The 15,161-nt window shown below is 43.2% G+C and overlaps 1 protein-coding gene across 2 annotated transcripts in view; it reads left to right on the top strand.

The window, feature by feature from the left end:
• Positions 1-15,161, top strand: part of TEK (TEK receptor tyrosine kinase) — a 111,056-nt gene that overhangs the window by 43,562 nt on the left and 52,333 nt on the right. For both annotated transcript variants that reach the window (XM_059656515.1, XM_059656514.1), the window contains exons 2-6: positions 1,463-1,774; positions 9,706-9,816; positions 10,655-10,807; positions 14,252-14,383; positions 14,840-14,980. In XM_059656515.1, coding sequence (XP_059512498.1) covers positions 1,463-1,774; positions 9,706-9,816; positions 10,655-10,807; positions 14,252-14,383; positions 14,840-14,980 — 849 coding nt within the window. The remainder of the gene's footprint in view (positions 1-1,462; positions 1,775-9,705; positions 9,817-10,654; positions 10,808-14,251; positions 14,384-14,839; positions 14,981-15,161) is intronic.

Here is a 15,161-nt window from a genome sequence, read left to right as displayed (position 1 = left end):
AAGAGGGAGGGGGGATAGAGAAAGTGAAATGATGTGCTTCATCATTTATAGGATAAAATTTGAAGGTAGGTTTTTACATTTGGGAAGCATTGAGTTTTGAGACTAGGTGTTTAGGAAACAGAATAAAGAAAATTGAAATAATGGTCATTGTGTCCCATCTACAATATACACTGTGCTGGGCAAGTTATGTACTTTCTCTCATTTAATCTCCACAAGGATCCTACAAGACAGGTCTTTGTGGCCTTGTTTAAAAAATGGCACAGCCTGGCTGGTGTGGCTCAGTGGTTGAGTGTCAACCTATGAACCAGGAGGTCAAGGTTCCATACCAGGTCAGGGCACATGCCCAGTTTGTAGGCTCGATCCCAGTAGGGGACATGCAGGAGGCAGCCAAGCAATGATTCTCTATCATTATTAATGTTTCTATCTTTCTCTCCCTCTCCCTTCCTCTCTGTAATCAATAAAAATATAAAAATGACACAAATGAACCTCAGAGGGAAATGAAAATTTCACTCAGTCCCTGTCTTATCTTTGGAATTTAATGTGGAATTGGGCGATTCTTTGGTAATGATGAGAATCTTAAAGTGAGCATACAGTGTACAGGGGTGGGCAGAGTAGATTTATAGTTGTTCATGTGGAAAATAATACAATAATAAATTAATAATACAAGAATAAAGTCTGTGTTTTGTATATTCACAACTGTAAACCTACTTGTACCTAGTTGATATATTTCTTTAGAAAACTTTGTTGTTATGGCAGTACCACATTATCATTAATTAACAATGAATGATAATTATAATTAATGACAATAATGCCATTATCATGACTTTATCTCAACTCAACAGCATTGATTGAGTACCTCACTCATGTCTCAGGCACTACAATGGGTAGAGATATATAGTGCAGACCTTGTTTTGGAGAATGGAATAAACTGACAGTTCATTGCAGCTCGGGTGTGCAGTGGTGCAGGAGTGGTTAGCAGGGCTGAGGTGATGCCATGCTAAAGAGTTTTGGATTCTGTCCCATGGCAGACAGGCACCTGATCAGGGTAGCATTTTAGAAGGACTGCTCACATGGCTATTTTTATTTTATATATATATATATATATATGTATATATATATATATATATATATATATATATATATATATATATGTATATGTATATGTATATATATGTATTTTTTGCTGATAGTATTACAGATATCTCCCATTTCCCCCCCTTCCCAGGCCCGACTCACGCCCCCAGGTCTTCACTACCCTTTTGCCCTTGTCCATGAGCTATGCATATAAGTATGTAAGTTCTTTGGTTTTTCTCTTCTCATCCCCCCCAACTGCACATCGAGGTATGTCAGTCTGGAACAGACCCACATGGCTACTTTTAGACACGGCTTTGTAAGCAGCAGTTTATCCTGTGGGCCATGTTAATAACCTTCCTCTTACATTATGCTCCCTCTTTCCTTTTAGGCACAGTGGACGGTGCCATGGACCTGATCTTGATCAATTCCCTACCTCTTGTGTCTGACGCTGAAACATCCCTCACCTGCATCGCCTCTGGATGGCGCCCCCATGAGCCCCTCACCATAGGAAGAGACTTTGAAGCCTTAATGAACCAGCACCAGGATCCACTGGAAGTTACTCAAGATGTGAGCAGAGAATGGGCAAAAACAGTCATTTGGAAGAGAGAGAAGGCTAGTAAAATCAACGGTGCTTACTTCTGCGAAGGGCGAGTTCGAGGAGAGGCAATAAAGATACGCACCATGAAGATGCGCCAACAAGGTAAGATATCCCTTAGTTGTGGGCATGTGAGACCCACTGAGACACAAACACACCTTTTGTGTTGGCAGCTGCTCACTCAGAGGCTGGTATGAGCTGCCTGAGCATAGCTTCAGGACATTGTCTGCCTTTTTCCAAACATTGCTATCTCTAGTACACCAAGCATCAGAGAGAAACGAGACCGTCCAGGCCAACTTCCTCACATTCAACCCCATTCACTAGACATTGTGCATAAGATGAAGTGAAATATATGTTCTACAAGGGGATTCGCAACCCTATGGAAAAATGAGCATGTTACATGCATGTAATGTAAAGTCACAGCAATGAAGTCAGCTGTGCTTGCCAGATGGTTGGCTATTTTGAGCTTTCTCATTGACTTTTTTATTTGATTCTTTATCTATTTTTGCTTTCCCTTAAATATTCTTAACAGAAGCTAATGTTTTCAGGGGGAAAAGATGGTAGAGATAAAAAAAACTGAAAATGGAAACATCTATCAAAAACGGAACCTAATGGTTATGGGTGTGTCAGTTATCTACTGCCACAGGGATGCTGGGCAACACAACCACAGGCTACAGAGGCATGCGACCATAAGCACTTATTGCTTGTGGGTGTGATTGGGTGGCTCTGCTGATCTTGACTGGATTTTCTCACACGTATGGATGTTGTCTGGTTGGCAGCTCATTAGGCTGGCCTTGGTTGGGCCAGCTTGACTCTGTTCCACATGCGTATGAACCTAGATATGGTCTCATGGGCACGGCAAACGTGCAAGAGAACAAGTGGAAACCTAGTGTCAGTATTATTCATTCTCAATTCTGCCTCATTTTATTGCTCCAAGCTGAGCCTAAATCAGATGGGAGGGCACTGCCCAGTGACATGGTGAAGAGTTGTGGCTACACAGAAGGATGAAGAACTGGGCCTTCTTTGCAGGCTGCCATTCTTGGAAAAAGATGAGGACTTAATTTTAGAAGTGGAGTGCCCAGGCCCAGCTCACAGCACACCAGGACTATGAAGGAGGATACTGAGAGCCTTCTGCAAGGGAGGCTGCGCCTCACAAGGCAGTGAGGTGATGGAAGTGGGTCGTAGGCTCAGTCTGTAGGGCAGCCGGCCACACGGATGGCAGTTGGGAGGCGATGGTGCTATCACACTCTTGAATGATTGTGTTCTGCCCTAAGGCTCCCAGGACCAGACAGGCAGCTAGACTCCTGCATTTCTAACAAGGTCTCAGGTGAGAAGGTTCTCCTGGGAGAGACCACACTTGGAAGGGTACAGTAGGAGCCCAGCTGGGGTTCACCTGATAACATTGCTTTGACTTTGCTAATGTGGTAATTAAAAGATTTGAAGGCAGTAAGCTCATTCTAAGGTCAAACATGATAAAACCATTATTCATTACAAATGGTGGAAAAGGTTTCTTAGCAAAACTGTTATGTTCCCCTTTGACTGACACCAGGGCGAGTGGGAAAAGTGCGCAGCAGACATTCCCAGGAATGCAGCTCCCGGCGAGGGAAGAGAGGTTGCACAAAGGGATGTGAGGTGTGCCAAAGCTAGCAAGGTGAAAAGTCACCTCTATTATGTTTCACATGTGACATTTGGGATTCCACTTGGATAGAGAGTGATGTCCTTCTGCTGACATTTTCACATTCTGAATGAAGACAATCTGAGACTCCTGCCCTAAAGGGTTCACAGGAATGAAATGTGAAGTGCCACCGTGCCCTTTCTGGGTGTCCTGGGATTGTCCTTGCCAGTGTGTAAATAAGAACCCGTAGAGCATGTTAGACCAGAACAATAGGAGTCAAAAGCCAACTGTAATGGTCCCTCCAAACAGAGTCCAGGTCAGCACAGATAGAGAGGGCACATTCAGCTAAATGAGGCGCCGGCAGGCTTGGATAGTGAGAAACAGCTGAGAGAAGATGGTTTTTAGATTCATATTCACCTGAGTGTTAATTCATTCTCCAACTCTTACTAGCTGTGTGGGCTTAGGCAACATATTTAACCTCTGTAAGTCTCATGTTCCATCATCTGTGGAATAGTCATAATAATATCTTCAAATTGTCTTTTAAGTTTTAAATAAGGTGGTATATGCAAGAAGCCAGTTCCATGAGTGCACTTAAAATAAGATATGATGCTCTAGCCGGTTTGGCTCAGTGGCTAGAGCATCAGCCTGTGGACTGAAGGGTCCCGGGTTCAATTCCGGTCAAGGGCACATGCCTGGGTTGTGGGCTTGATCCCTAGTAGGGGACGTGCAGGAGGCAGCCGATCAATGATTCTCTCTCATCATTGATGTTTCCATCTCTCTTTCCTTCTCCCTTCCTCTCTAAAATCAATAAAAATATAATTTTTAAAAAATTAAAATAAGATATGAGTTGCACAGTGGATGTGTTCTAAAAAGCTTGTGTAAAGGAGACATTGCAAAGTGCTTTACATAGTAATGACAGCAGCAGTCTGTAAATGGTGGGAATGGATTTGATGCCAAGTGATCGGATTTCAGAGCCGGTATTTCTGGCCGCCGCACTACCCTTTTTGTATCACTTTCAGTGTCCACCTCTCTCTCTCCCTCATCCTGAGCACTTGTTTTATGAAGTACAACCACTCCAACAGAAACCCTACAGAACAACGCAGCGCACAGCGTAGAGGTACAGGAGTGGAAGTCACCATACGTGGGTTTGAGCTCAGCTCTGCAACTGAGTGATATGACCCAGGGCAAGTTACTTAATTGAAATAATAGTTTCCTCATTTGAAAAAACAAGTGAGGATAGAGACTGAACCACATACACTCAAGAGTCAAATGAGATCATCAACGTTATCTGGCTCACAGTAAATGTTCAGTAATTATCATCATGGTTCCTTGGGATAAGCAGTAATTTAGTGGGGCTATTAATTTTCCCACTTGTGAAAATTTTTAATATCATCTACTTAACATAATTGTGGAGGTTTATATAAAATAGAAAAATAGGCAGTACTTTCCTGTACTTTAGTAATAACAGCTCAGGCTGTTGAACTGATTCTGTTTCTTTTGTTGACCATCCAACAGCTGAAATATGATGTGAGGAAAGTGATATCCTTCATAGTGAATTAGGAAAACCTCCAAAACTCTGTCTTCGTGACACTATCAATTCCCTGGTACAACATCGTGGGAACCGCAAGTGCCTGCCCAGGGACACAGCAGGGTAGCATAAACACCGATACAGTCCTGCCTGCTGCTGACTCCTGCATCTGGGAGGAAGTGGAAAATCCATTTGAGATGTGCCAAAACACGGCTTAAATTGGCTCTCGTACTCCAAATGGCCAACCTGTTTTTATCAATGGCATCATCCAAAAAAGTCAAAAGCAGTTTATTCAGACCTTGCGATTTCATTTGGGAGTGGGGAAGTAGATATGAAGTTTGAGACATTTTCACAAGCAAACATCTGTTTGGGTGTTCCATCGGAAGAAACACAGGTGATTTTTCTTCCTTATTTTCATTTGAGAAATAGCTGGACTTAAGGACATCAAACTTTCCACACATGATTTGGGAAGTTGGAAGAGGTGAGCCGTTTTTATCTAAATAACGCAAATGAATATGTTGAAAGCATAAGGGAAGTAGGAAGATTTGAGATGAGATTCATTCATTTATTCTTTCATTACACAAGTATTATTCAGCCTCTATTTGTGCCACACACGGGAGATGCAATGATGTTAACACTTCCCAAGTACTTACTATTTATATATATTGCTGTAAAATCTAGTTTTTACCAAATGCTTATCTTGTGAGGACTATTATGACCCCATATTAATAGGTGAGGCTTGTAGCTATTATAACTTAGGTACATTTGCACACCTGGTTCTCATTGTTGGACCTGGGATGGTTAACACAGGCCTGATCCCAGAGGCCAGGCCCCGCCCACCCTGTGCTGCCTTCCAATGGACCTGCCCTCCTGGAGCTCAGGCTAGTAGGGGCACTACCATAGCAGTGGCACTGTAACGGGAAGTGCAGTTATGATGGCACTTCACCTGGATCCCAGGGGCGGTGTAAGGCCCCTGGAAAAAGTGACAGGTAAGTGAAGACTGAGCCCTGGCCAGTGTTGCTCAGTTGGTTGGCGCATTGTGCCACTCCCTGAAAGGTCGAGGGTTTGATTCCCGGTCAGCGGACATACCTAGGTTGTAGATTGCATCCACGGTCAGGGCTTGAGCAGGAGACAACTGATCGAAGTTTCATTCTCACATTGATGTCTCTCTCTCTCTCTCTCTCTCTCTCTCCCCCCCCCCCCTTCGTCTCTCTAAAACAAATTAAAAAAAAATAAAATAAATGAAGACTGAATGAAAAGGAGTTGGTGAGATATAGAGGAAATGAAGGAGCAGGGAGAAAGGAAGTTCACAACTTAGACGTGAATGATCACACGGTCTGTTTGAAGAACTTCATATATTTCAGAATGGAGGCCGACCCGGATGCAGGCCTGGAGTATGATGAGGCTGGAGTGCTGGGGTTGGGGAACAAGTGTGGATATCTTGAGATTGTGTGTTAACTTTCACACTTACTCAAAGTTAGGAGGCCTTGAGTAAGGGACTTAGTTACCCTTAACTCTGTCTCCCATGTCGGTAAATTGGATATCCTGTTTGCACATGGCTTTTGTGAAATTATACAAAACTAGAGGCCCAGTGCACTGCGTGCTGCTGGCCGGGACCTCCCTTCCCTGGGCTGCCTGCTGCCGGCTGGGGCCTCCCTTCCTGCGGTTATCCAGCTGGCCCTGCCCTCTGGTCGAACTCCCAGTCGAGGAGACAATTTGCATATTAGGCTTTTATTATATAGGATAATAATGAACATAAAAGTACATCTTATTACTCCTAGTCTTTAACTCTCATTAAAGGAGACAATTGAAAATTTTTTCAATTATTTTTCAACCTTGAGAAACATTTTTGTTATGCCATCTATTTTTCTTCTCCAGCCCTTTAAGGAACAGTGAACTGTGTTTTTAGTTAAGTTCTGCCCATTAAGGGGCTCATCCCAGTGACCCTGCAGCTCCTCCTCTCGCCCAGGCCTCAGCAGTCTCCTTTAAGACAAGGTGCTGGGACCTGAAGCCTTTTGAGTACTAACCTCTGAAAGATCTCTTCCATGAACTTGCTGAGTGATCTTAGACAGGTTGCATAACCTCTGTGTATCTTAATCTCTTCATTTGTGAGAATAGGATAATGGTAGTAGCCATCTCACAGAGACATTATGAAAATTCAATATGTGTCAAGTCCTCAGCACAGTGCCTGGTGGCAGTAGGCACAGTTCAAAGGTGCTCATTGTTTTTACGATCCAGTCAAGGCCCACGGCATCAGCCTGTGTGCACCATGGAGAAGCTGGGCTCCTGGGTCATCAGCCTGGAGATGTGGGTGCAGGAGGTGCCAGGCTGGGCAGCCGTGGGACTCTGGTGTGGCTGTGTTCCTACCTGAGGGAACGGGGAGCTCAGAGAGCATAAGATCTGGAACAATAGCCACAGCGTGGGGAGAGAGAGAAGCTGTCTTGGGGTTGAGTGTAGTGGGGAGTCTTGGTTCCTTTTCAGAAACAATGCTGGGCGAGAAGTCCCATGGTCAGCTAAACAGTCAGGGGCAGAAAATCTAAACAAACCACAGAGAAAGGAACCAACATAAAGTGGTTGGAAAAATTATCCCAGGAGCCCGGGAGCTTGCCGCAGAGAGCGATTTACACACACGAGGACTGCGGAATGAAGCGCCTTGTCAGTGTGGGTGGGCGCCCACCAGCGCCCCCCCGCCCCCAGGGCCTGTTCAGGTTGGTTCATGTCAGTCCAGTAGAGAAAGTCACTACTCAAGTGCATATTACAAAAGTCAGCACAGCAGTGCTGCTGTTTATTTATGTTTGGGAAGGATACTGACTTCTTCTAAGCACCCGGGGGCTTGGCATACATCATTTAATATTTTGAACAACCTTTTAAGGTAAACATTTTTACTTCCAAATTATAGATGAGGACACTGTGGTGTTCAGAGGTTAAGTAGGTTGCTCACAGAGGCCCAGTGAGTGGCAGAGGGTAGTCTCAAGCCAGGACTGTCTTATCCCAGGGCTCGCAGGCCCTTTGACCTGCACTATTCTCCTGTCTGCACCAAGGCACCCATGTGGGAGTCCTGGCTGGGCACCGGGCACAACAAGCAGACAAACCCAAAGCCCGGATCCCCAGCCTGGGTTAAAGCCATCTTCTGCCCTCAAGGGCAGCTCTCTGAGCTCTTGATCAGCTTCTCAGGCCGCCCATCCAAAAGCCACTCTGTGGGGATTCAGACATTAGGTAGACCCTCTGTTTTGCACTGATTTCTATTATAGGGGGATTCTAGTCAGAGAATTTCATTCTTCATTATTTACAGAGATGTGCTTTATGGATTAATAGCAGGCAGTATGCTTCAAAATAGCCTGTATTCAGAAGCTCCCTACAGGGGTCCATGAATATCCAACAGACCTTAAATCATGTTATTCAAATCTTTCTCTTCACTGACTTTTGGTCCATTTGATTTGTCAGTTGTTGAACATTTCCTCAATGCTTGTGGACTTGGCATTTCCTTTGTTTAATTGTCAGTTTTTGTTTTGTGGGTTTTGAAGTTCTGCTGTTAGAGGCGTACGCAAGTTCAGGGTTATTTAACCCACCTGGTGGGTTGTGTCCTTTTCTCATCATGTAAAGGCCATCTTGATCCCTAAAATTTTGTTTTGGCATCTGAATAGATTTTTCTTCTGATATAAATATTGCAATATCAAGCTTCTTTTAGTTATTAGTGCAGTATATGTTATTCTGTCCCTTTATTCTCAGTTTTATACGCCATTACACTAAATGTGTAGTTAATGGAAAGAGCATATATTTACATATTTATAACTATTAAATTTATTCTGAGGATCTCTGGCTTTTAACATCTTATTATGTCTTTTCTGCATGCCGTGCTTTTTCTTTGTGATTTGTTCTCCTTTTATGTCCCTGTTTGCTTTCATTCTCCCTGCCCTCTGTATTTAGGAAAGTTGTAAATATTCTGTTTCTCTTCTTTTAGTGGTTATCCTTACATTTTTTATGTTGGCCTACTTTCCATGTCAGTTATACCTCAATAAGACTGGAACTTTAAAAATTGGCTTAACTTGAAGCCTAGAATTAATTCCCCCTTATTCTGTAGTTGTGGTTCTCTGCAGATTATGCTGTAAGTTAAAGGAGCTCAGGAACTGTTGTAGCTGGGAGATGACAAGATTTTGTTCACACATCTTGTCCCATAAATCAAGGAGCTCAGGCAATACTTTGTTCCAAGTTTAGCACAGAGACAGAAGTTTCCAAAATTATTTTATAAACCAAATCCACAATAACTTCTCCAGTTTCATCTTAATACTCCAGTCTCATAATTATGTCAGCTCATATATATCTAACTAAAGGGTAGAAGGCAAGATGTTGGGTCTTGGTCTTATTCTTTAATATTCCAATATTTACACCTTCCATAAGTGCAGCATTGTACTGAATCCATTGGAGAAATGCTTGGGGCATTCTAAAGCAATGAGAATCATTTGGAGCAACAACAACCCGAAAGGACCAAGGGAAAAGCCATTTATCTGGCCATTCATATTCTATTCCACTTTGAGGAAACTTGCTAAGGATTGGAGAAGGAGGGCTGGTTCATCTTTAATATCAGGTTTTGGTTTGGTAATAGGTATTAATCAATACAAGGTCCTCACCTCCCCAGCTAGTTGCATGGAAAAAATGTACGTATGTATGTTGTGTGTATATATTTACATTTTTTTCAGAGGAAATAACCATTCCTTTCATCAGATTCTTAAAAAATGATATAACCTTAAGAAACCCATCAGCTACCGCTGTTTTTAATACCATGAAAAACCAGCTGACTGCTGCCCAGTGCCAGCCCTCACAGTCGGAAGTTCAAACGGTGGAGAAAATATGCAACCTCATTTTCTCCTTTGTTTTCTCTCTCTCTCTTAAAAGCTTCCTTCCTACCATCTACTTTAACCATGACCGTGGACAGGGGAGATAACGTGAACATATCTTTCAAAAAGGTGTTGATTAAAGAAGAAGATGCAGTGATTTACAAGAATGGTGAGTCTGTGTTTTGCTTCCTTTCAGCACCATGGTGTGAGACACAGCTAGCACACACCACACTGGGGCATTATCTTACTGCAGTCTTAGAAGCAGATGTTGGAAGTAAAGCTAATATGAAGCGAGCTAACCAAATTATGTGATAGAAGCTCTCTTAGGAGATGTGTTTGGTGACTTAATCAAGTAAGTTCGAGATTCATAGACATAAGTGAATATGCGGTATGAATTACAAATGTACAAGAAACACCATCGTGAGGTGATAAGTGGGGTTCCAAATTCTGCCATATAAAATGTTTGCTTGTTTGATTGCAAAGTTAAGAAAGTGCTCAGCATGAGCCTGGAGAGCCACTGGCAATCGCCCTGGGGGGCCTTAACTGTGCAATCCAAATCCATCTCCGTCCAACCGCGGTTTGGCACCACTGGGTGGCGAAGACCTGGTCCAGCTGAAATATTGCTGGGGATTATTCTGAGTTCTGTGGATGGATAAGACGTCCAGATTGGAGTAGTGATTCTAGGTATCTTCAGGTTAATTGATTAGTTGACATTTCCCACCCAGATTTGCCTGCTCACCTGCAGCAGATAAGAACTTTAGCCTCCCCACATCATGTGGTTGGCAGTAGATTCCATAGACTAATAGACTATCTGCTCTATCACCATACCTTTCTCCACTGTTGGGAGTGCATTGAGCTCAGCCTTTTCATTCTTCTCCCACACTCAATATGCTAGCGAGAGCACATTTTCTATCGGGTTATGGAAGGCTGATCAAGTAGAGGAGCCAGACAAGGAAATCAGAGTGTTTGAGAGTGACCCTTTATTCTCTTCTCTTCTCCTTTATCAGGTTCCTTCATCCACTCAGTGCCCAGGCACGAAGTACCTGATATTTTAGAAGTGCATCTGCCTCACGCTCAGCCCCACGATGCTGGAGTGTACTCGGCCAGGTACATAGGAGGAAACCTCTTCACCTCGGCCTTCACCAGGCTCATAGTCCGGAGTAAGTGATTGAGAGGCCACTGTCTGTGATGGCATAGTTGTTAGGATTTTTATTTGCAAGTAAACTGACTCTGGCACCTAAACCAAAACCAGGGATTGGTTGGAAGTATACTAAGGGCTCTTAGAAAATTGATAGAAAAGCCAACAAGCACGTTTTCAGAAAAGATAGGCTCCAGGGGAGATCTGGGGCTCAGCACTGGTGGGGAAGAGTAGACTTTCTCTGTAGGATGCCACCTACCATTTCCCTAACTTAACTTCAGTGACGTTTCTTTTACTTCCAAGTTTTGAATTCCCATGATAAAGAATAAAATTGGTGTCACATATGTCAGATGTCAATTTGCCTGGACCAACAAGATATAGACAAAGGTGGAGCCACATACTCCGGTACAGGCACTGGGACCTCACACTTGAATAGCAGCACCACTCCCATGAAAAGGGGGAATCGTGACCTGGTCAGTCTCCTGAGAGGTATCCTAAGGGGGCGAGGTGGGCCTGCTGGGCTGCTCTAATATCTGGTTAAATGTCAAGTCTCCTGTAAATCTCACAATTTCCAGATCATTTACCTCTCAAGTGTGATTTCTATTTTCAGGTTTGAAAAGTGCAGGAGTTAGAACTAGTGAAAACCACCCTTCACCCCATTATAACTATCAAAGTGGGAAGTAACCATCATCAGTAGTTTTTACACAAAAATTGATCTGTAGGAAGCAACAAATTGGCCCTGAATCTTCCCCAGCTATCAGGTATTCATGATATTAACACATTGCGGGCTGATCACGAACATTCTCGTGTTTTCATATTATACAGTGTTTTACATAAATGTTAAAGGCACGCCTTAAAATTAAATACCCATTGCATTTTGAAGTTATTTATTACATGTTCTTACAAGCTAATATCTTTTTAAAGTATGATACTTTGTAAAACGTTTTTTGTACTCGTTCAGTAGAAACTTATCTGGCCACTGGGTAAAGCTAGCAATAAAACTACTGGTGCGCAATGTGTTAAGTACTCAGACTTCAGGTCTAAATACTTGGGATGCTTTGTCATTCCTCTAATAATTGGGATCTCTAACTCATAAAGAGTATTTTGCTTTGCATGATATTCATTCATTCACTCATTCAGCAAATAGTGTTGATTTTAACTGTGTTAGGCATTGTATTGGTGTTGAGAATACAAGAATCATAAGATGAGCCACTGTTCCTTAGCTAATTACCAAATAGAGTGGCTACATACATAAATAGATATTGCAATATGACAATAGACTTATGAAAAGTGTGGTTCATCTAGTTTGTGCAGGTAAAATCCCTTTTATTCCAGTACACTCATGGAGAGTCTGAATGGCAAGGACACAATTTAGATTCATTTCTTAGATGGCTTCTCTCCAGGCTGATACAGCACCATGCACCTCGGTGCTCAGAGTCTGGGTTAAATGGGCAGATTTTCCAGCAATGTCAGAAACCTCAGATATTGACACAAGGTAAAAATTTTAAAGCTTCTAGAAAACAACTCAGCACAGACTAGAATTTAAAATTCACCTGAACTTTTAAGATAAGGCAAAAGACCTCAAGCACATTTTGATCTTCAAGTTGTCTCTTTCTCAGATCGCTGGGAGCACATGTTTATTCTCTTTTGCTCTTAGGGAGTAGTTCAGTGAACCTGTTTTAGCATCACTGCCAATATCTAAACTCAAGCTAAGAAATGTGGGTTGGGATACAGTCATCGCATTTAAAAGTATTTCCCCCAGGATGACCTCTCTGACGTTTAGGCACTCGAAGGCGTTGGTCCACCTCTCCTGACTGTAGGGAGCTTCTCTCCAGGATGAATGGAGCCTAGGAAGAGTGAGTGCTTAAAACCTGTGTAGTAAAAATCACGCTGCTTATGTGTACAGGGTTTATTTTTAGTATAAATTCTCTCCCGGACAAAAGATTCCCCACAAGCATTAAGTTTACAGGGTTTCTCTCTGTAGGCCGTGAATCCGTGGTTTCCTAAGATACAAAACCGTGAGGCTTGTGAAGGAAAGAGCAAAGCCTGGTTGCATACTCACTGCTTATCAGCAAACTCTTCTCCCGACTGCTCCATCCCCAGTCATTCCCTCGAGCTTTATTTTCTCCTCCTTCCCAGGATTCCGTGCAAAGCAGGACAGGTCTAGTGTTCGGTGTCAAACTAGAGAAATAGTTTAATGGGACAGGAAGCCTATTTTCATTTCCAGTTTTTTCCATCATTAGTCTTCACTGTCCACATAGCCTGTGGTCAGGCTCTTAAGAAATCGCTAATTGTGCAGAATAATTTTCCCCTTTCTACACTAAGGCATGTAAATATTAGCTTTGAGACATTTTGTAGCTCTATCTAGTAAGTGGAAGCCTGAAGGAAAAGGTCTGTGTTGACAGTCTTCCTGATTATTTTAGAGAAAATACTGATAACCAGGAATTCTTGCCAAAGAAATTACAAGGTTACATTGGCTATAGGCACAGGTCCAAGCTTCACCATCATGAAAATAACATTCAGGGACCAAGAGCACAGAAGAAAAATTAAATAAAATTTAATTTTATTTAATAAAATAAACTTTAAAATCCCAAACCCCCGTATATGTCAGAAGGTGTCCTTAGACCTAATTAACAATCTAAAGTCACCAAGTGCTGGAGAGAAGTAGCCAAGAAATATGAATTCAGAAGCATTTGACCATCCTTGTACTTTAGGTTTGTGTATCTTGTTTCACTTTTTATTTTTTCTGCCTGGAAAATGAGTGGATGCTACTAGCGTCTGCTTCCCCTTCGGGTCACATCCCTTCTCCACATTATACCAGAGGTTCTCAAACTCGGGCTTGTATCAGAATCATCTGGGAGAATTGCTAAGTTTCGATTGCCAGACCACCACCACAGTTTCTCATCAGGAGGTCATGGGTGGGAGTCTGGGATTTGCATGACTAACAGGTGATGGAGATACTGCTGATTCAGGACCACACTCTGGAAATCACTGTTCTAGGCTCTAACCACACCTGCAGCTCCGCCAGCACGTGGTGCTCTCTTCTTGGCCTCGCCTTCACCTGGAACACACTCTGCAGTCCTATCTTCCTTGCTACTTAGGTCAAGCATGTCAAACTCGCAGTCCATGGGCCGCATGCCTCGTTTCTTTGGCCTGTGTTAGCCTTTGAGTTTGACATGCTTGACTTAGGTGGTGCTGCAGATTCCGCTCACATACCACCTCCTCTGGGAAGTCTTCCTTTATGCCCTCTTCCACCCCCAAGACAGAATTAGGTACTTTTTGTCTTTGTTCCTATCACTATTTTCTGTTAACATATCTGTTTCCCACAGTAAACTATTAGCCTTTAAAGAGCAAAGATTGTATTTTGTTTATATTCATTCACTCGGGTCCTCTGAAATGACCGGCATGTAGCAGGTTTGTTGTCAATGTGCGTTACTCACCACAGCCTTGTTTTCCTTAACGAAAGGATGCGAGGCTCAGAAGTGGGGACCTGAGTGTAACCGTGTCTGCACTGCCTGTGTGAACAATGGTGTCTGCCATGAAGACACTGGGGAATGCATTTGCCCTCCTGGGTTTATGGGGAGAACATGTGAGAAGGGTAAGTCAAGAGTACTTGGGTAAGTTGTGGATTGAAAAAGATGCCATTGGATCTAGAATTGTATATGTGGACAGAGTTGGGAATGGAAGTTAAATGGCCTCTGCTAGGCATACGGTACCTTTGTGTGAGTTAGAAAAAGGTGCCCTTTCCTAAGAGTTTTTATTGCCAACTACTGGAAAGTTTCAATACATAAATGGATCTGCAATGTCTGTGATGCGAATGCACCCCCTAGGTGTGTGCTGTGCACAGCCTGCATAATTGTGGGTGTGGCTCTGAGATCCTCTCTGTGGGGCACTTTCATGGTCTATAAAATGTATGTTCACCCTGCCCGTACCACAGCTGAGATTGGATTATTTTCCATGTTCAGTGGTCTAGGAGAGACCCTTTAAGAGAGGAATTATGCATTTCTAAAGGTTGTATGCTTAACTCTGAATCACCTTTTTCTCCCCCCAAAAGCTTGCGAACGGCACACATTTGGCAGAACTTGCAAGGAACAGTGTAGTGGACCAGAGGGATGCAAGTCCTATGTGTTCTGCCTTCCGGACCCCTATGGGTGCTCCTGTGCCACCGGCTGGAAGAGCCTGCAGTGCAATGAAGGTATGCACCCCGGCCTCCCTCCCGCCCCCCCCCCCCCAACGCCCCGGCCCCTGCACAGAAAGAGTTCTGGCAGGGACACAAGGAGGTCTGGCTTGCTTCGCAACAAAGTTTGAATCACAGATGATTTATTGAAAGTTAATTATCTTGCATATGAAGACTCTGGACCTCATAGAAAGTGCTT

This window comes from Myotis daubentonii, chromosome 11 (assembly GCF_963259705.1).
Source record: "Myotis daubentonii chromosome 11, mMyoDau2.1, whole genome shotgun sequence".
NCBI classification, from domain to species: Eukaryota; Metazoa; Chordata; class Mammalia; order Chiroptera; family Vespertilionidae; genus Myotis; species Myotis daubentonii.
This window is presented reverse-complemented; position numbering and strand designations above follow the sequence as displayed.